Source organism: Piliocolobus tephrosceles, chromosome 2 (assembly GCF_002776525.5).
Source record: "Piliocolobus tephrosceles isolate RC106 chromosome 2, ASM277652v3, whole genome shotgun sequence".
Taxonomy (NCBI): Eukaryota; Metazoa; Chordata; class Mammalia; order Primates; family Cercopithecidae; genus Piliocolobus; species Piliocolobus tephrosceles.
Window position 1 is genome coordinate 168,603,798 of NC_045435.1, and position 22,605 is coordinate 168,626,402.

At 32.3% G+C, this 22,605-nt stretch overlaps 1 protein-coding gene across 2 annotated transcripts in view; it reads right to left on the reverse strand.

Annotated features, from left to right (window-relative positions):
• Positions 1 to 478: 478 nt before the first annotated feature.
• The window catches only part of PLOD2 (procollagen-lysine,2-oxoglutarate 5-dioxygenase 2), a 100,050-nt gene continuing 77,923 nt past the window's right edge, over positions 479 to 22,605 (reverse strand). Inside the window, exons 8-20 of one of the 2 annotated variants that reach the window (XM_023215371.1) lie at positions 21,656 to 21,757; positions 18,402 to 18,527; positions 16,611 to 16,732; positions 15,013 to 15,117; positions 11,781 to 11,906; positions 9,177 to 9,318; positions 7,940 to 8,002; positions 6,860 to 6,973; positions 3,381 to 3,446; positions 2,657 to 2,761; positions 1,362 to 1,508; positions 1,127 to 1,252; positions 479 to 957 (exon numbers count right to left, since the gene is read on the reverse strand). In XM_023215371.1, coding sequence (XP_023071139.1) covers positions 802 to 957; positions 1,127 to 1,252; positions 1,362 to 1,508; positions 2,657 to 2,761; positions 3,381 to 3,446; positions 6,860 to 6,973; positions 7,940 to 8,002; positions 9,177 to 9,318; positions 11,781 to 11,906; positions 15,013 to 15,117; positions 16,611 to 16,732; positions 18,402 to 18,527; positions 21,656 to 21,757 — 1,500 coding nt within the window. In that variant the 3' untranslated portion in view covers positions 479 to 801. The remainder of the gene's footprint in view (positions 958 to 1,126; positions 1,253 to 1,361; positions 1,509 to 2,656; positions 2,762 to 3,380; positions 3,447 to 6,859; positions 6,974 to 7,939; positions 8,003 to 9,176; positions 9,319 to 11,780; positions 11,907 to 15,012; positions 15,118 to 16,610; positions 16,733 to 18,401; positions 18,528 to 21,655; positions 21,758 to 22,605) is intronic. The other variant, XM_023215372.2, reaches the window with a different exon arrangement.

Below are 22,605 nucleotides of genomic sequence, written 5' to 3' on the forward strand. Positions count from 1 at the left end.
GCAATCTTGGTTCACTGCAAGCTCCGCTTCCCAGGTTCACGCCACTCTCCCGCCTCAGCCTCTGTAGCTCGGACTACAGGCGCCCGCCACCACGCCCGGCTAATTTCTTTTTTTTGTATAAGTAGAGACGGGGTTTCACGGTGTTAGCCAGGATGGTCTCGATCTCCTGACTTCGTGATCCACCTGTCTAGGCCTCCCAAAGTGCTAGGATTACAGGCTTGAGCCACTGTGCCCAGCCCCTGTACTAATTTTCTTGAGGAAAACGTTGTGTAATTTTGTGTGTGTTCCCTTAGTAACTACTGTAAATAAGACCTGCATAGGTGTTCGAAAAAATACTTAGTTGCATACAAATCCAGTTAGAATCTGATTTTCAAGGTTTTAAAACATGGTAATTCATTTATACCCATTTTGTCTATATTTCCTCTATATTTTGATAAATAAAAATCTTCCCATGTTTTTAAATAAGAAAATATTAGTCTTGTCATTTGTACCTAAATACTTTATCAACTTGAAACACAAATTCATAAATTGTCATTATTCTCAGAGGCAACAAAGCATAGAAATAAATATTTAAGTTTTTTCTTTCTTTTCTTCTTCAACCTGTGTTTTAAGGCTCAGAGCAGACATTAAGAAATATCAAACAATTTTTATAAAAAGTTTTTCAAATGTTTGGCCCAAAGTGAAGTTGTTCTGTTGACGCTATTTAAATATTCCTCTCATATTCTCAGACACAACTTCAAAGACGTGTTCATGCCAGTCATTCGTCCACAAGAAATTTCAATTCAATGAAAAGTAAATAACTTAGGGATCTATAAAAGACACTGCAATGTATCTTGTTCCATTTTTAACAGGAAGTCCTTCATGCAAATGTGTGAGTCTCCCAGGATGCATGAAGCTCCAGCCTTTTCGTGGTGATTCAATAGAGCAATTGTACCTTAGAAATTTGCAACCACCTCCCTAAAAAAGTTAAAATGAAGGAATGTATCAGATTATATTTAACCAGCAGCAAAATTCAAATTATGTCATTTGAGCAAAATTTAAAAAAGAAAGTAAGGCCTAAGGCAAAGTCCTTTTCATAATGACATATTTCTTTTGAAAAATCTAAAAACACAAAAGTCATAATTACCTGAAAGTCTTCTCCCACATTATTAAGCGCAATGTTTATGGTAAATGTAGAAGCATCATGATGAGGACGAAGAGAACGCTGTCTTTCAGGGGAATATTTTACTACAAAATTCAGTAGTGCAAATCCCTGAAAAAGCAAAGTAAGCCAGTGGATTTGCTTATTAATAAAAACATTAAAAAGAACACCTGTGTAAAAGTTGGTAAGAAACAGGCTGGAGGGGTAGGAGGATAACTACCTTCGTATAGTAGCCTGCAAAGACCTTCAGTGTAACTGGTGCAATGAACTCCCGGATAAAATGAAGCCATACATTCTCCAGATCAACTTGCTTCATGTGGATATCATCAGTTGGGACATTTTCATAACCACCAGATATACGGCTATCCTAGAAACAACATTAATGACATCGTAAGGTGTTGTCCACGTGCAATTCCCATTTATATTACAGTATTTTTTTCAACCACAGATCATAATAGACAATAAAAATAACAGTTGTTTCAACGTGGCATATCATCTGCTTTAACTATAAAATTATCAAAATAACTTAGGTAACATCTTTGTCAATGATACAATGATGAAACCAAGTAAATAAGGTCAGTAGACTCCTTTCTTACTTCTTAAATGTATATGTGAAATTTAACTATAAAGTAAATAAAATTGACTTCCTAAGCCCTCATATCCCCTATTAAAAATGAGTCTTTTTTTACAGTGACCCTTTAGGCAGTCTTAGCTGCTTGATGAGCATACCGATGGCATATCTGCTTTCTGTATTACCAAATGCTGAAAACAAGCTTTCCTCGCCCTTCCTCACTTCTATTTGTAACACTCAAAGTCTCTGAATGATTGTTTTTCATTATTTCACCACCTACCAACTTTAAGTTTTTCCTTATACTTTAAGCTTCCCTCTCCCTTACCAGCTCATTAGCTGGGGGACATAATCGTGCAGAGGGACTAATATTCCAGAGTATTCTACTAAAATGGCATGTGGTTCTCAGAGGAAAAGAAACACATCTAACCACTGGCAGTGGTATTTCCTGCCATGTCTTTGACATTGAATGCAAATGCAAAACTGAATTACACCTAAGGCACTCAGATCCCTCCTTCCTATCTTTACACACAAAAACACAGTTTTGACAGTCAGATAAAGTTTGCCTTAGAATTTTCACCACAGCTCACTGTGAAACTGCAAGAATAAAAGGTGGCCTTGGAAAAGAGTGATATCACTCTGTAAAGACATGTGTTACCTAACATTAACTCTGGCCTGAGGACCCTGACCCTTAGGGAACATCCAGTGTAATCAAATGCATAAATGAGAAACCTACCCAGACTGACGAAATTACTTAAGTGTTAAATAATTGGTTGGTGGGAGAAGTAGACTGAAATCAGAGCCTTGGCTAGGCATTTTTTCTAGGTCTAGAACTCAGAGAGACATATGAGAAAAAGTATATAATCCCTCCGAATTATCTGAGTATCTACTTAACCCACCTTAACCCACACACACATTTTAGCTCTTAGTGTGAAATTACAACTTACATGATGTTTTCCCCCAGACCATTTGCCGTAATGTTCCATTTCTTCTACCAATTCATCACAGGCTTTTTCAGAAAATATGGGGAACCAAAAGACATCTGGACAGGGCTATAAAATATGCATCATCGTTAGAAGACATAATAACTTCGGTGTCTTAATAGTCTGAAATAGTTATTTTAATATGTATAAAATAAAAAATCCTATATGACTAGGAAACATAGTTTTCTTTCATGGTTTATTGACAGTATTTTTTTCTCATGGTACATAAATAATGGTGCACCTCAGAATTGATGACATCTTACATTCTCAAAAATTAGGTATTAACAATAGTTTTGAACAATAAGCTAAAAGAGAATTCATGTTTTGAAGGTGTCTCTGAGAAGACTCTTTCAGAAAGAGAGCCAAGTCTCTTCCAAAGATACGCTTTCACTGTAAGAGTTCTACATCAGAGATCTGTCAACAGTTCCTATTTTTAGTGGTTTCAGAAAGCTATGACAGGAGCATGCTTTATAAAAAGGCATGCTTTTAAAATGTTAATTTCTATGTTCTATATTTTACAAGTGTATGTTCCTTAAGGCTATTTAATCGGTAATTGAGTCACAAAAATTTTACCTAAAAGGTAGTTTCTCCACTTTCACATCTTCTGTGAAAGTAGTATTGTATTAATAATATTTCTTCTGGAAAATAACAGCAAAATTTTCTATACTTTGTAATCATTAATACAAACCTGTTCAACTATATTTTCAGTGAAAATCTTTGAATAATCACGGTTTATATACTTTTCCTTCCAGTCCTATAAAAAGAAGTACATATTAAAACAAATATCTTTATAAATACTTTACTGAAAAGTATAAAGCATATGCATTTTAGAAATTATTCAACTTATAAATGATTATGTATAGTGGACAAAATAGTAATTTTCAGAAGCCACAGTATATGGTTTAATCTTTGCCTGGTTCTGAATATGCTTATGTCATTCTATGAAATACAAAATTTTTATTTATGAAATACTGTACCTCAGGATTTTTTAACTTAAGTAATCTTATGGTGAATAGATTTACACATTTTACAGATGCTCCTTGACTCACGATGACGTTATGTACCAATAAACCCGTGAGAGATTATAAACATACAATACCCTGATAAATCCATCATAAAGTTGAAAATTCCTAAGTCAAGCCACCATAAGTTGGGGGACCATCAGTATTTTAATATATACACAGAGTAGGTAAACAAATGCGTGCTTACAAGTAAAAGACAAGGAGCAAAATTCTATCAAAAATATTTGTAAAAATGAATTAGTGAATTCATTAACTAGGGTCTGTCTTATATGTCTATAGTATATTATTCTTTTTTTGATTTTTTTAATGAATTTTAAAAATTTCTGCCGTCACTTCAGTCATTAATATTTTCAAGGAATAAACATGAGTTTACTAGCACTTTCACTTCTTTCAGTTACTAAAATAAGGGTTAGGGTTCTATACTGAAAAACAGTTCTTCTTTATTCTAATTCATGAATTTGATTCTTTTTGACCAATCTCTGGCATAAAATCCACACATAAAGATATCTAAACTTTTTTCAACAGAAGCTAAATAATTATTTTATTGGGTCAAGTTCTTTATTCAAATACGGGTATTTACTAAAACGTGAACATATTAATATATGGAGTGATAACAAGTATCCAAAAAGATCTCTTCTTAAATTTAGAATATTTCTAGAAATTTTCAATTTTCTCTTTACAAAGTGCAAATACAAAGAGCCAGCAGGGAGGAAGTGACACACAGATTCAAAATAATTCCAATCAAAAGATGTTTCAAAAGATATTTGCCTTAAATACATCTTTTGAGGCTCCATTTTAGGGGCTGAATATTTATATCGTAATTTATGTCATTAGTTTTGTATATCTGTTTATATGGAACTCAAACATTTTTCATGTGGAGGAAACAAAGGTATCTTCAAAATTTCAATAAATTTCATGTTTATATGGTATATATGGATCAGATTTCTATATTATCTCATTATTCCCTCTAATATTAATTAGCTTTCTGATTCTAAAATATGGGAAGAAACTGAATAATCATCCATAAGATTTAAGAATTTTTACCTATAGCATTTTTACCTGTGCATCAATACTGATTTTTCTTCAAGTAAAAAAAATCCCTCAAGATTTTATTTTAGGGCATTAGTATTAACATTTCATTTTAGATCACCTTTTAAATCATTGAGTAAACCGTGACTTTATTAATTTCTTAGATATTCTGATAATGGGATAATCAATATGCGTTTAGCTATGGGGTATCCCTCACGAGGCATATTAATCAGGTTGATTTAGCACAGAACAAAGAAAGCCATGGAAAGAAAAGTTGTTCCTACTCAGTTCTGATGTTTTCATTGCTTACTTTCCAAAGACTTGAATTCTTGCACAAATATCTACAATTCAGGATATAATTCAGGAAATCCTACCAGGAACCTAATGACATCCAAGAAATCAAATAATTCTATCCCTCAAGAACACCAAGAGATTCAATGGTGAAGTGAAATATGGAATTCTACCCTCACGACTAGAAAACACCTCTTTTCAACATTACTTCTGTGAAAGAGGAAGATATGTGGCTAAAATGGTACAAAAGTACTTTTAAAATAACAAAATGTCAAAAGATGTTATATTCCTATTCAGAATATTCAGAGATTACTACACTTACTATCCCCATTTCTTAACTATTCCTACAAAACAAAGGACAACTCTCCTCAGGTGGATTTAGTCTGCAATTTAAAACTTTTACTATTGGCAAGGGGAAAATCATTACAGCAGTGTTACAGGTCTGATTGTTGAAGAGAGTATTTTCCCTTGAATAAGTGTGCCACTTGCCTAACAAAAAGATGTCCCTGTAAAACACAAAAGGAGCTAATTACTGTAGATTCAACTCTGTTAAAAAAAAAAAAAAAAGAAAAAAGAAAGAAAGAAAGAAGAAAACAGATTTTAAAAGGAAATTGTTTCTTCAAGTTAAGACTCTCTTCATATGCTGAATCAGTGTTCTCTGCAATTCTCTCTGGCTATCTTTGATGTACATTCACAAAATTGCCAAAAATAATTTTAAAAATGTATTTTCCTAAACAAAATTCTTGAATTTTCTTCTAAAAAAATCAAACTATTATAATATGTGAGCTATTTGTAGACATGTTTCTAAAATTATCCACAAAACAAAAATATTAGAATATTGGAAGACAACAAATTGATAACTCCCTTCCTCAAACCTAATAACTGTCCTAATAAAAAAAAAAGTTATTGGTCAACTTTAGATCTACTGTATAGATCATGAAATACAATTAATTATGTCGTTTTAATTTTTTTCTTTTTATTTACTTTTTAAAAATAATTTCAGCTTTTGGATTCAGGCAGTATATGTGCAAGTTTGTTACAAGTGTATATTGCATGATGCTAAGGTTTAGGGTATGACTGATCCCATCACCAAGGTAGTGACGCATAGTACCCATTAGTTGATTTTTCAACCCTTGTCCCCCTCCCTCCTCCCTCACTCCTCTAGTGATCCCCATCATCTATTGTCCCTATATTTATGTTCATAAGTACCCAATGTTTGGCTCCCACTCATAAGTGAGAACATGCAGCATCTGGTTTTCTGTTCCATTAATTCACTTAGGGCCTCCAGCTCTATCCATGTTGCTGAAAATGACATAATATTGTTCTTTTTTATGGCTGTATAGTATTCTATGGCGTGTATGTACCACATTTTATTTACCCAATCCACCATTAACGAACACCTAGTTTGAGTCCATGTCTTTGCTACTGTGAATAGTGCTGCAATGAACAGATACAGATGCATGTGTCTTTTTGGTCAAATGACTTATTTTCTTTTGGCTATATACCAAGTAATGGAATTGCTGGGTCAAATGGTAGCTCTGTTTTGAGAAATCTTCAAACTGCTTTCCAAATTGCTAATTTATATCATGACCAACAATGTATAAGCATTCCCTTTTCTCTGTGTAGCCTCATCCATATTTGTTTTTGACTTTTTAATAATAGGCACTCTGACTGGTGTGAGACAGTATCTCATTGTGGTTTTGACATGCATTTCACATTATGTCATTTTTTTAAAGCCTTTAACCACATTTCATATTATTAGACTACTGATTTATAACCACTTAGAGTTACAGAAAAATAATAAAGTTGAGTATGAAATACATACCACAGGATTTTCAAAAATCTGCCAGAGGTCATTGTTATAATGAGAAGTATTGTAATTAGCAGTGGATAATAGCCTTCCAAATTCATGTCTATTAGAAATGTACATAAACACACCCTATATGCCAGAAAATAACAGTATTAATCTCAGAGGTAGGTACCAAAGTAAATTAATCACATGAAAAATATATAGAAGATATTAATTTCAATTTTTGTATTTCATTTATTAACATGCATTTTTAGTATTCATATAAAATGTGTCTGGTTTAAAACAAAAAACTCAAATTTTGATTATGAATTCAGACACCACACAAAACTAGCAGAGAGCACTGACACTCAACTGAAAAAAAGAATGAACTGTTTTTGTCCCTTTCTCATTGATCCTAGATGCAGACATCAGGGAAAAAAATTCCTGTTTGAAAGCAGAAATATTTTTGAGACACAGCGCAATGAATTATACCTCTTTTGGTTTCTTTCTATTTCAAAGAAAGCATCACATTTTTAAACAAGAATACACTGCCAGTCATATTTCACCAGTCTGTTTCATTCCTTTCTTTTTCTGATGTTTAAAGGCTAACGCGCAAATGAGTTATGCATTATAAAGGCAGATAAAGAAAACCAGTCTCATATTCTTGCCCCAAACCAGACAAATGTGGAAAACACCACGAGGTAATGTTGTTTCTTTTTGGACCTGTTTTAATGGTAAAAGAGTTAGTGATTAATAACTCAATGAGGTGCACCTAAACCTTACTGTAATCAAATTCTATTTCATACCTACTTCTATCCCCTTCTCTCCCTTTAAAAAGAAATAAAAACCTAAAAAAAGAATGAAAGGGACTTAGGTTTAACTTTCTCACCTGTCAACCATACAATATAAATCAGCTCAAAGAGTCAAGAGTTGACTATCGCACAAGACCCATGCCCAAGTCACACAAAACACACACACACACATAAACAGATGACTGATGAATATCAACATTTTACCAAGCTAAATGCAAATAAGGTCCTTAAAGAAACTTTAGTACTAGGCAATATACTAGATCAAACATTAAATAAACAAAAATAAAATAAGTAAAAATAACACCTTTGGGGGGCTGAGCATTTGGAATGTTTCCGGAGTGGGGGAGTCTTTTTCCCTTTGTAAAGTCTAAAATGAAGAGAAGCATTGGGTAAGTTGACCTGTACACCCGCTCTCTCAGGTATTCTTTGGTAAATAAAAATAATAGCAGCTGTTGATCAAAAGCTAACATTCTGAAATGTCCTCCATAGACAACATGCAGAACAAGCAAAGCTTATAGCGCACACAAAGAAACATCTCCAGCTCTTTCAGCCCTTTCTTTTCTTTTTGGGAGGTGTTGGGGGGTCAAACATAAGTCTAAGCTCATTCCTTAGCAGAATTTTCATTAGACACATAAGACAATGGAAAAAATGAGTAAGAGAGGCCATTCCATGATGCGCTGTTGAGTCAAATTAGCCAAACATAAGCACAAAATACAATCACAAGTACTGAGGATATTCAATAATAATGCACATAGGTTTGTAGAGAAAACAAACATATTCAAACAACACATGCTTTGTTAAACTAAGAAAAAAATACTTGCCAACTTTTCTGATTTTTCATCAAATCACAATTGCATATATAAATTTGGAAATCAGAAATAAAATAGCCCTATCATTTCCAAAACCAAAAACATATCAATATATTTATTCTAAACCATACTTATACATTTTGAATTTTCTAGTCATTTTAAGTTTATTTGTAGTGCAGTAAGGTATCATTAGTATTTTATTTAGAGTAAATACACTACGTATCTCAACTTTTCTACTAGTTTGGTGGTAATAATTCTGCTTTTTAAGAATGTGAAGTTAATAATAATTTTAAAATTTCACCTGGTTAGAGAAAATGTAGACATTAATTTTAGAACAAAAACATCCTTAAATCTGGAAATATTGTTTCATCAAAGCTTATGTAATTAATTTTAATTAGGTCAAGTGTTCACTATAGAATTTCAAATTAAAATAAAGATGCATTCTTAAAAGAGCAAAGCCGATTTGTAACAAACACATCTTTATTTTTGAAATCCAACTCTGTTGCCTATGAATTAGCCTGAGCACAAAAACTAACATTTTTCATGCCATTTCTACAAGCAAATGTTAAATTATCTCCAAAATTGCTCCCACATTTTTAATACAGAACCAAAAAAATTGGCTAGTACTTACAAATTAGCAAGACAAAGGGCATCAAAACACAGTGACACACCAACTGGTAAAGCAAGCCATCTTATAAGAACATTCAAGCAAGCCATCATTGCACATCTTACCATTTCTCTAGCATTTCGGCAAAGAGCCATATCAGGATCCAGTTTATCACGAACAAAATAATTCCTTTCATTCATCTCTAATCGGAGTGTTTTTCCTTTAATTAAGTACACATTAGCCATGTATGGTACATTCCATACTCCTCTGAAAGTAAAGAGAAGACATTCTTAAATACCACAAATAGAAACAATTTTAAGTTTCATTTTTACCTTTTTAAAATAAATGCTTTGTGTTTAGATTTTGTATACACACATTATTGAATCAATATACAAATGTATTCAATGATATTTGCCCTATATATGTGATTACTTTGTTTATAGTATATTTAATGAGATTCAGGAGATAAACCACTGTCCCTTTGAATACATTTCAATTTTGGGTTGGTGTTTGCTTGGCGTTTTTATTATAGCTATCATATGTCAATCAGTTGTTACAATTAGACTACTATAATCTGTTATATAGAAGATGTTTCTATTTAAAATTAAAGAATTTGATAGCATGAATCATAACATACAACCAGTGGTACACTAGACACAGCTCATACTGGATCCCCAAAGTTAACTTTTACTGACAAGTACGTCATGGTAGAAGTATTTACTCCAAACAAATGGGCAAGCTCTTTAAATCAGGGAATCCTCCACCTCCGAAAGCCAGTTGTTACACATTGACCAGAATACCACTGAATATAGCCTAAAATTCTCCAAAACTACATTCTCTTACCATTCATTAAGCCATCTTAAATATTTTATAGAAAAAGGAAAACATGAAGAAATACAGCTGGTAGCACACAAATGTTGGAAGGTTCTTTTGTAATTCATCCTTTCCCACATCTATATTCTCACTCTGAAAATGACTCATTTCATAAAAACTGCAAAACAAGTTTTGCCTCTAAGACTGTGTGCCTTGCTTTTAGAGAACAGGAAGGCAAGATCTTGACCAAGAAATGTAGTTAGATACTAAAAGAAATATGACATTGTATCTTACTAGAACAGCCTCAAAGAAAAATGCCTTAAGGAGTTACAGCAGTCCCCGCCTTACGTGAGGATGATACATTCCATGACCCCACTGGATACTGGAAAGCACAGAGTATCAAACCCTACAAATATACTACTATGTTTTTTCCTACATATACAGACTTATAATAAAGTTTAATTTATAAATAAAGTACAGTAAGACAATAGAACTATAACAATATGCTGTAATAAAAGTTACATGAATGTTTACAATTTCTCTATCTCAACATATCTTCCTATTTTCAATCCACAGTTGATTTGAAACCACGGAAAGCAAAACCATAGATAAGGTGGAATTACTGTATAGAACGTATCAGCTAAATTCAGAAATCAATCTCTGGGGAATTATTCAGTGCTTCACCTTACACACACACACATACACACACACACACACACAAAGTTGCTCCTTCGTGTAGCTTTTGGACATGAAGTGTATTCCAGTTCAAAAGCCTCTGCCATATTTTTTTCCTTATACTTTAGACAAAATGACAGGAGGCTGGACAGAAAACTACCAATGCCTAAAGCAATTTGAAACTAATTTTCCATTCTTCTTTCGCAAATCCTCATTTCTGATGTGCCCAAAGATACAATCAGGTATACTGTCTATACAACTCACCCAGAGTCAATACAACTGCATAGAAACAACAGAACACAATCTTAATAGCATTTTCTCCTCTACCATGCATTTTAATTGCAGCTAACAAAAACCTTTATTGTATTTACATCATTCAGATTGAAGCTTTCCACACCAATTACTATTTCAACAAGCAACACATCTTTTTACCACTCAACTGTTTGAACAGAAACATGTGCCTTTTTTTTATTCTAAATTTAAGGGCACATCCTTTTAGTCCTGAGAGTGTACTGCCCCTTTGTAATCAGGCTGACATGTTTGAGAACTAAGGCAAAGCATGTAATGTCTTAGTCACTCTGGTCCATCATATGTATGAAAAGAAGAATGACATTCTTCCCCAGTATTACCTTAGCAAAACTATTTCAATTGTGATTATTTTTAGTAACCATTGTCTCTGAAATAAATATAAATCATGCACACACTTTTCAGCAAATATATTCTTTTCAATCTCTAGAAGTAAAAATCTAATATTTGTGAAAAAACTTATATTTAAAGCAGAATAATAGCTATTTCACACACAAAAAAATCATGCAATCAGGAATACCGGAATGTTCTGGCTGTTAGTGTTATTGTTGGCTTAATTATAAATTTTAAAACCTATCAAAACAACCCTTAATTATAACCATTAAAAAGTCAGTAAACTAAATTCCCTTTCCAAACTTTTAAATAAAGAGTATTACTCTTCTATCAACCATACTGTGAGTATGGTAACCATATATTATCTCTTAGTATTCCCCACAGCAATGAGCTTGTTCCTTTGAAGATTTGGGACTTTAAAACATTTTTTTTAAATATTAGTTTTATACTGGTATTTCAGGATTCCAAGTGGTCTTGGGTTCTCAAATTCCCATTAACTATAAAGAAAAGAGACAAATAAAAAAAAATTTCAAGTAATACTAATAAGACTACATCTTTAGATTATGATATTTCACATTAAAATATTAAATCAAGTAACTTACACTCTATTCCCTTGAACAATATCCACATAATCTTCAGATCGTGCATAGTATCCATCAGGACTCAATGCTCCCCAGAAATTGGACCACAGCTTTCCATGACGAGTTACAAGAGGAGCAATGATCTTTCTGAAGACAGAGAGAGAGAGAGAAAGAGAGAGAGAGAAACCCATATAATTATTTATTTTTAAATTACCACAGAATTATGTATTTTGGGCTTAGCATGACATGTAACACAACAAAGCTCATTTAACAAACCTGCAGTTAATAAAAATAAAATAAGGATCTTCTTTCCCAACATCTTTGCTTAAATCAGTATATTGCTAATTTTCAACCATATTTCTTAAAAAGAATAACAAAGAAGGAAAAAGTAATTGAAAATGCTAATGAATACATAAAAATGACTTTTAAAAATGCCTTGCTTACATCCAGCAGAGGGAAACTACTTTAGTTATTTAATTATATTTAAGTTTAATTAAAGTATTTTGGAACCTATACTAAATGAACACAAATGTTTTTATTGTCACTTGGCACACAACAGCCCCAATGCATTTAAGATACTCAATTAATATTTGTTGAATTTTAAAAAAATGAATGAAAATGAACTGAGACGTTTGTAAATAGGCAAAATTTTCCTGTAATTAAGTCTCAAATTACTTAAGTATGTTTCCAGTTTTCCAAGACTTTAAAAAATGACTTGTGATCACAGTAAGCTAGTCCTGGCAACACTAAACTTTATTTTAGAAAGCAAATTTATGGAACAACTATTCTTTATAAGAAAAAAACAACAACCCTATTTCACAATACCTCTATCTTGTGAAGACCAGCTGGGCCCTTTCTATTACATGCACAAAAGTGAAATAAAATAAACACACATCGGGCCAGGCATGGTGGCTTATGCCTGTAATCCCAGCACTTTGGGAAGCCAAGGTGGGCGGATCACAGGGTCAGGAGGTTGAGACCATCCTGACCAACATGGTGGAATCCCATCTCTACTAAAAATACCAAAAAAAAGTTAGCCAGGCATGGTGGCGCACACCTATAATCCCAGCTACTCAGGAGGCTGACATAGGAGAATCGCTTGAACTGGGGAAGTGCAGGTTGCAGTGAGCCAAGATCGTGCCAGTGAACTCCAGCCAGGGCGACAGAGCTAGACTCCGTCTCAAAAAATAAATAAAAATAAACACACATCATGCAAAATAATAAATTTTGGTTTATTCTTCCAAATTCCTACTAAATTATTAATCAGAAACACATACGTTGTTTTGTTTTGAATACCTACAATATTGGAAATAATAACATGAATTAGAATCTACATACATTAATTTGGGAAATAATTCAATATGAATAACTATCAAATATTTAATTTAAAAAGAACTTGTAATTTATAACCCCAGCTGCCTCCTGAAAAGGTTTAAACCAACAAATTTGGGAAACCAAAATCCATCTGCTATATATCTCGATGTTTTTGTGAATGAAAAGTAAGGATGGCAGCCGAGGAACAATTCATATTATTATACAATTTAAGGAGTAAAATTTAGAGCAAGGGAGCAAATAGAGATAGGAAGAGGAGAGGAAAAAAGAGAGCTGATGAGAAGCTAGAAAGCCACATGCCCAAGATGTGTCACATCTCTTTCTCTACCCTTCAGTCGAATCTACTAAATCTTGCAACATTCCTGGCATATGTGAATAGCTTATAGAAACCACATGTCTAGATACATAAGCAAGAACTATAGGTACTGCATAAACCTAAACCTTTGACTAACAGAATTCCATGGAGACATGGCCTGAGTTTTACTCTTTCAGGGGCAAGGACCCAGATGGCAGGTAAGTTCCTTATGAGGGAACTTTTTTTTTCTTTTAGAAGGTTTAAAATGTTTAATATTAAGGGGGATATATGCCAAATACATGGTGTAAATTCATTAAATAGTTCACCAAGAGAATAATTAGTATCTAAATTATAGTCATAAAATGAAAATATCTAAATATTATTAAATACCTCTATCTTGTGAAGACCAGCCAGGCCCTTTCTATTACATGCACAAAAGTGAAATAAAATAAACACACATTGGGCCATATAATAATAACATCTAAATATTATTAAAAAGCATATGTGCATTACACACTATGGCATTTCAATCAAATTAATAGAAAGCAATGCAAATTCAAGAAAATAGTACTGAATTAAACTAGGTTTCAAGAGTTACAAATCATACACTATTTCATATCTCTAGGGTATCACAACTGCTTTTCCTTGCCAAATGATCAAAACTTCATTCATATGCTTTGGAAAATTACCTACAATGTATAGATAGTTAACTTAGATATTGAGTATCTATAACACAGCTATACAGTTGTGTTGCATATACAGATTGCTACAGAGAGGTCTTAGATTTTTTGAAGTAAAAACTAAATTCTCAAATTTACAAATTCTAGTGATATATCTATATAGATACAGATATAGATATTATATATAGGGTGGGTTAATAAAGCATACTAGATTTCCCATGTATCTTATTTAACAAAATAAAAACAGTCATTCTAACATTTCATCTGCTAAACACTCTACTTATCATGAGAAATAATTGTGTTAGTGCATGTACTTACAACACCTGGCACTTAATAAGCACTTGTTAATGGTGAGTTCTTAGCAAGAGTAGTAAAAATGGTATTAGTAGTATTAGCAGTAGTATTGACAAACACTAATATCATTATAAACTGATATACGTGGTGTCTTTTTCCCATTTCAATTGAATTAAATGAGCAAACAGGCACTGTTAAGTGTTAATTAGTTTAATGGTAAATAAAGCTACAAATATGACTGTGGGATGATTTGTACCTCTGAAATTTCTTTCTGATACTAAGGACTACAACTCCGTATGCAGTAACTATTTTGGTCAGAAGTTTTGTGAAATTCTACTTTAAAAATATCTATAGAGAATAAAACAACTCTAAATTTTAATATCAGATATATAACAATTTCACCTAGCTTTAAACAGAAAAATGGGCCAAGTAATTGTATTTGTGATTATAACTAATATTAAATACTTCTAGATGTATTCAGGTTGTTTTCTATGACTCTTAAAATGAAAAGTAATTAACTTGAAAGTTTATAAGCTGTAGAATATAACTAAGTTCCCTCAATTTACTAAACACGCAATAACTACACTATGTTCACATCAATATGAAAAATGATCATTTTAACCATAAATTGATATTGAATTTTAGACAGTACCTGTTTTGTTCAATCAAAATTTTTAAAGTCCTTGGATTTGTCAAAACAACATCTGCATCCACACTAAAGTAATAATCACACTTTTCATCCTGACGGCAAAAGTCCCTAACATTGAAAAAGAAAATGAAATGGGCATGAGAGAAAACAAATATCTGCTGACTGAAAAATGTTAACATAAATATTCTTATGCGCAAAATATGGTTCTCTAGCATACTTTTCTGATCAAAATAGACAATAGCTGAAAGGATATATATATTGTCTTAAATTTCAAAACGTTCAATTTAACACAGATATTCATAAGGAGATCACCTCTAAAATTTTAGGCCAGGGTTAAAATGTATTTTCAAGCCACTAAATATTGTAAGGCATAAAACATCCACAAATCAAAATGTTTTTGCACACATACATACACATGCACACAAATGCAACTTGTATATCCCACAACTCAGTTTTAAAAGAATGTTGGAGATATAAGTATATGATTTTTCAGGTATTAATATTTTAAGAACTTGATTTGCATCAAGTTTTCTAAGATAGTTATTCCCTTGCCTTCTCACCAGGGGCAGTGACTATGTTTGCTTTCCCTGGTACAGTTTGTAACATTATCATCAGGAATATCAAGGAATGAACAACTGAAGATACCAGAGGACATCTGGGTTATCAACTTCCTACCTCTGAACTCCCCTCCCTCACTGTCAGTCCCAGTCAGCACTTTTTGCTGTTGTCAGTGTGTGTCTCCACACCACATTTGTTTCAAGCAACCGTCAAACAAAATACCAGACAGAACACTTGGTACAATCATGAAAAAAAATTAAAAGAAAATATGTTCTGAATGTGGACCCAGAGGATTCTCCAAAGAATAAATTATGGAATCATTAGTAATAACATCAGTTTGGTTTTTCAGAGGCTTCTTTTCTGTCTATCCCTACACCCCCAACCTAGTCAGAATCCAACCCTCTAGGACCTCAGCTTCCGCAGCACAGGCATGAGGGTTCGTAGTAGGTAAGACTAATTCCTGATGAGAATGGACTATGTCTTCACCTTTTTATCAGCTGCTCTTAACACACTTCCTGGCATATTCAATTAACATTCATTGAATACACGATTGTTTTTACTATTACTAGAGTTTTATTAGTAGAATGAAGTATTAACAGGGCTAAACAAAAGGCCTACAAGACCCCTTCTTGGGATTACCGTATTATCTAGATCAGTGAGCAACTGGAGACTAAGAGCACCTGTTTCCCCCGCAGTCTAAAAACACACTTTTACTACACACAACCTTCAGAGCGTACATTTAACATTAAGTCACTGCTATGAAAGTCATACTATTCATTTATCTGCGGTTTAAAAGATCTTGATCTTCTTTGATTCATTTGATTAAACATACTGACTCATAGCCATTAAAAGAAAAACATAAGTAACTTCTACAGCCCTTTATGTATAAATACGTACAAACATAAACACAGTCTAAGTTGGCTACTGCATACACAGACAAATAGTTTGAGACACCCAAATTTGGCGTAACAATTTTAATTTAAAAGTTTATTTTTTCTTAAAGTTTCCTTAGAATAATTTAATTTTAATTTATTAAAACATACATTCCCATGTTTCTGGCTTCTGCTTGACTTAGATTTTCTTCTGGTCCTACTATTTTTATAGTTTTGATTTCATGCTTAGCTTTATCAAAAAATACCTTGATGTCCTTTTCATGATAAACTTCCTGTAACATATTTTAAAAATCAAAAATTAGAGAATAAGACAATAAGATGACTGAAGTATTCATATGTAGAGAGTGCTTCACATTCAAAGTCGTGAATTCTACAATTCAGATATTCAATTACATATAAAATAATAACCACATTAAACATGTTATATTTAGATATCACTTAAATGTCACATGAATAATCTTAAATACATATATATCAATATTCTTAAAGATGCTTCAAAATTCTGTCAACATCTACTGCTAGACAAGTCTTTGCATAAATACTTAAATCTTTAATAGGTGTTTGCATAAATACTTAAATCCTGAGTAATATAAAATGTTTCCAATTGGAGAAGAAAAATATGGCCTGTAGCCTAGAAATCTTAGATATATGTTGTAAAATATCTACAAAACTATGTCTTCCAAGCATAATAGTCATCAATCTGAGTTATAAATTTAAATAATCACATTTTACAAAATACTCTTTGAAACCAGAGAGCAAAATAAATGGTCATATACAATAAAATTTTTTATTTACCAAAAAAAGGAAAAATTTAACAAAATTCTATGGACAGATTAATGGGAAAACCATCAACATAAAAGTTACCAATTTTAGTGTGATTCAACTGTGCTAAAATTCACATAAGATTATCTGTCTCCGTCATTAGAGTATTTCAGAGATTTCTGTCAAGTCTCTCAGTTTTCTGAAAAGCTGTTGCTGTTTGCACATTTTTAAAATAACTTATCACATAAAAGCAACATAGAGTTAATACTAAATAACTGAAGATAAGACAAAAACTTCCACCATCAAGGATTTTAAGGCCCTATGAAAGCAGGGAAAATACAAATAAAAGATAATACATAAAACCAAAATACTTTAGTGAAAGTATATACATTACAACATATTTTACAACGCAAATGCTCAATTTTTCACCATTTTAAATCCACTTAAGCTAGTTTCCTGCAGTTAAAATATTCCCTGGACAATGTGAATGGTCAGCTGACATTTACATTAGGAAAAAGGAACAATGGTAAACAAACAGTATTAGGACAGAAGAGAGAAAATCACACACTTCACAGCCATTGAGTTTTTCTAGACAATGTTAAACACCAACTGTTTTAGTAGATGAAAAATAACTGAAAAAATATTGAGGAAAAATATCTTCAAGTTTAGAAATATGTGGGAGGTATGTAGGAGGCTCTGAATATTTTTGAAGAAAATGACAGTATCAAAATCCTTTGGGGAATGGCATGCACTTGTGTGATTCATCAAAACAGTACTCTATCTGGAAATTGTTTCAAGTTTTGATGATATGTTATTGTCTTAAATTGCAAACAATTTAATGACCAATTCTATAGAAGAAAGTATCATAACTAACCCAAAGGCAAAGGGATTTAAGGCCCTTTGAATCTCCTTCACTGTATATTAAGCTATATGATGATGGCTAATATTCAGTCATTGTTGATCTACAGAAACTGGCAGTTTCATGTGGCTCCTATCAATATTGTGGTGCTAGTCTCTAGACTCTAAAATCCTTAGGTCCTAAAAAGGCAGGGCTGTAATTACTCCAAAAATCCTCCACTGAACTTAACCCAATGAATTTTATTAGACATAAATAACAAATAGTTCCAAAAGAGACCAGAAATAGTTTTGACATAAAATATTCATTTCTCAAATACTTACTTTGTTATGAATAAAAAGTTTAAGTGCTTCTTTTGGGTAATCCAGTGTCAACAATATGTCCAGAAAACGAGGTAGAAAAGGTGTTGGTTGCTCAATAAAAACACCTATTGTTACGTTTGGATGGACCTTTGTTTTACACCAAACATAAAAAATTATCATTAGTATGGTTTTATTTTAAATTTTATTCAAATCTTAATCACTATGACACAAAAAATACTAGAATACCAATTCAACATAATCTGCTAAATTTGAATTGCCCCATGGCAGTTGTCTAACACTTGATACAAATTTTTGTGGCCCTCTCATCAAAGTGATTTTACTAAATCCCATCTTGGTTATGAGTTAGGTTTAAAAATGAAATTATCATATTTCTGAATCCCATCTTGGTTATGAGTTAGGTTTAAAGATGAAATTATCATATTTATTACATGAATGTAATTCATGGTACTGCTTACACTACTAGTCAATGCTTCCTTTAAAATAGCCCTTACCGAAACTTCTTCACATCTGAAAGCTATTTTGAAAGCTTCATCTAAGAAACAAAATACTAATTGTCTTTCTCTTTTTGTTTCCATGGCTTAAAGTTCAGGGCTTAATTTAGAGCACAAAAAAAGCATTCGTGGGAGATCTGAGACTTTATCCTTTTATTTCCTTTCATTATTATATTATGTATAAGGAGAGCTATCTTCTTTCACTAATATTATCTTATCTTAATGTATATGTTTTAATATATTTTCTTAAGTTCTCTTTAGATATGTTTTGGTGTGGAGTTTATCCTTCATTAATTGCACAAACAATTCTGAAATAGCCATTATACATTCCAATCCACATGATGGGCAATATTTAGCAAAAGGAATGAAAGTTCCTGGCTTGAAAGACTTACAAGTAGATGGGGAAGACAGAAACACAAGTAAATGCCCACGTAACAGTGTCATGACCAGAAATCTATGGAAGATTTGCTTATAATGTCTTACCAAAGCCATGTTTTAAAGTCTGAACAAAAGAACTACAAATTTTTTAAATACCTTATATGTTAAGTGCTGAATTAGCAACCTTCTTCCATTTTTTCATACACAGTACCTCACACATTCCTCCATTATCTGTATAATAACATATGCTCGCATAAAAGTACACCTTGTACACTATCATACTTCTTCATTCATTCACTTGCCCAAATATTTATTAAATGAATAAACAAATACAAAGAACACAAAATATCTACTCTCTAGTAGTTCTCAATTTAATAGGAAAAATACTTCAAAAAGTAGGTCACAACTGTCCTTTATCAAATGAGATGATGCATTTCATTTGATTTTCATAAAAGCCTTAGAGGTCTTTTCCCAAATTTGCACATGAGGAAAATGAGATTTAGAGAAATTTAAGTAACCCAGAACACACATATTTGAGGGTAAAGTGCTGGGTTTCAATCCACTACATCACCATTATCAACCTAAGTTCATGTTTATATAGTAACAACAATATAACAGTTAACATTTATTGAAGGCTGACCACTTCGTATATATTACATTTATACAAATAAAATATCATTTATATATTTGTTATATATATTCATTATATATATGTGTGTAAAATTTCATTTAACATTCCTACCAACACTCTGAGAAAGTCACTATGACTTTACCTATAAAGAAATTTGCCTATGGCCCACATCTAACATTACGATAGGCTTGGGATTTAACTACCTACCCAATTTTAATTTTTATATCCCTATTGAAAAATAGCTGTATGTAGCACATAATTTTATTGTGCATAATAGAATGAACAGTTTTCCTTTCTAGCACATTTTAACAAGCTGTAAGACAAAATAGCTTAAGTATTAAATCACATACTCCTAATATGCAAAAAGAAAAATGTTAATATAAATATTTTTCTATCTTTGCACCAGAAAGTTTATATAAAAAGAAACAAAACAGATAAAAAGTATTAACTCGCCCTCCAGAAGACAATACTGCTTTCAGCAAAAAAGATCAGGATAAATTTTTAAATATCTTCATGATGCAGCTTCATTCAGAAATATTCTGGTATTCTTTCCAGATAGGAAACAGTTTGCTATTTGAGAGACTGGTCAAAAACTTTACTTTCAGTAAAACAGGGTTCTATTCATAAGCTCCTACATGTACACGAGTTACTCTTTATACTCCTTTCAGACAATGGTAAGAATAGAAACTATTTAATTCAGGAGCCTGAACATATTACAGTAAAAGTATTTTGCATTTGGATGGGTTCCGGAGTTAGTAGTACTATATTCCTAAGAGCTTTATTTTTGCCTATATAGCGTCTACATTTCTGGCTGCTATAGGTACTCAATGAAACTATGGTGAATGAAGGAAAAAAATCAGTCTTAATGACAAAATAACTCCCTATAATCAACGCTTCGTACATATAATCTTGCAAGTTATGAGAGCAATTTTTTGGAAGAAAAATGTTACTGTAGGATATCAGCTCTGGCTGATGTTAGAACAAAGATACATAAAAATGTTTTATAGATTAATAATAAATATTTTCAACTCTTTGTTCACTCTCAAAACATGAATGATAAAATATAACTATAACTATCTATGAAATACATACAAGTAACACCATGCCTAGAATATACACATCACACAGGTAAAAATGCACAGTATCAAGAACATACAGTCTGGAGCCAGACTCCCTACCCTATATTCAAATCCCAACTCCAACACTTAAAACTGTGTGCTCTTCAACATGTTACTTACATTTATGCACCTCAGTTTTCTCATCTGCAAAACTGAGTCAATTGTACTACTTACTTTAGGAGTTTTGTGAAGTTTAAATGAGTTAGTATACATAAAGTAGTTAGAACACTAGTGTGTTATATAATCAGGTAATATTAATTTTTACATATCAATTTTAAAAATCCAGCACAGATAAAATTAGTCAATAAAAATACTGAAGCCTTGTAATAATTTTTTTCTCAATGCTCTGCCTAAGCTAACAGACTAAACATAAGAGCACCCAATCGTAGTAAGCTATTAAATATTAACCATAGGACTCTTTCATTGGGTTCAATTATTAGCTGGTTTTTCTTTCAAAAACAGTTCCGAAACACAAATCTATCAATTGGCTGAATCACCATGTTTTAAAACTATGCACCTGTTATCTATCATAAAATCAAAACTATAAAATAATTTGCCTTTTTTCCTATAAATCACAGTATTTCATGACAAGGTGCTTTCTATTACTACATTTCACACATAATCAATTCCACTTACATCTACTGCAGACAAGTCGATCGTATCAAATTCACAAAGAGTGCAGCCATTATCCTGTGTCCATGAATTGGGTACATAGTTTCCAAAATAATTCAGGAGAATCTTGTAAATGAAGGAAAAGGTTTTTAACGAAAGCAGGCCTTTCATCAATGTGGTTTCATTCCATAATCATCTAATTTAAAAGCATGTTTTCTGCAGCAGGCATATTCCTTTAGTAATTCTACTAATATATCATCTGTAGTGCACACTGAATAGTTTTCTCCAGAATATGAATTGTAAAGCAGGAAAAAGTATGTCTAGAAATGCCAAAAAAGTCTTCTAAATCATAAAGGTCATTTTATTTCATATTATATTAGATATAACACTGGAAAGGATGATCAAAAAGAAAAAGCAAACAATGAAATGGTGTTTTAACTAGGCTAGTGAGACTTATTAGGAAAAATACAAATACAAATAAGAGTCAAATGAATAGTAATTTCGTAATAATATAAACCTGTTTAAAGCTGAGCACAGACACCTACAGCAAATGGGGCAGTAGCAATGTGACCTCTAACTAACACAACGCCACACAAAATAAATACTAAGTAAGCTTTGTTACCAAAAAACACTAAGCTCTTCCAGGAAACTATGCTACTATAAGCTAAGCTTCTGCGCAGTGATTCAGGGGTACTGATTCAGGAAAAGACAGCTTGCAGATCAAAATAGATCCAGGGCAACCCCTAATAACAGTCACCTGCCAAATTCTATTGAAAGTAAGCTACAGTACAATATTATTTCCTTACCCATCTTCTTTCAAATCTCTCTGAGGATCTCCTTTGTGAAGTATCTGTCCTTAAACAGCTACTAGCATTCATTTTAACTGCTAAAAAAAAATCTGTGCTCTTCTGTGTGTTTTGGGGAGGGATGGTGTGAGGGAAGAAGGATAAGTGATGGAGGCAGACACACTTAGA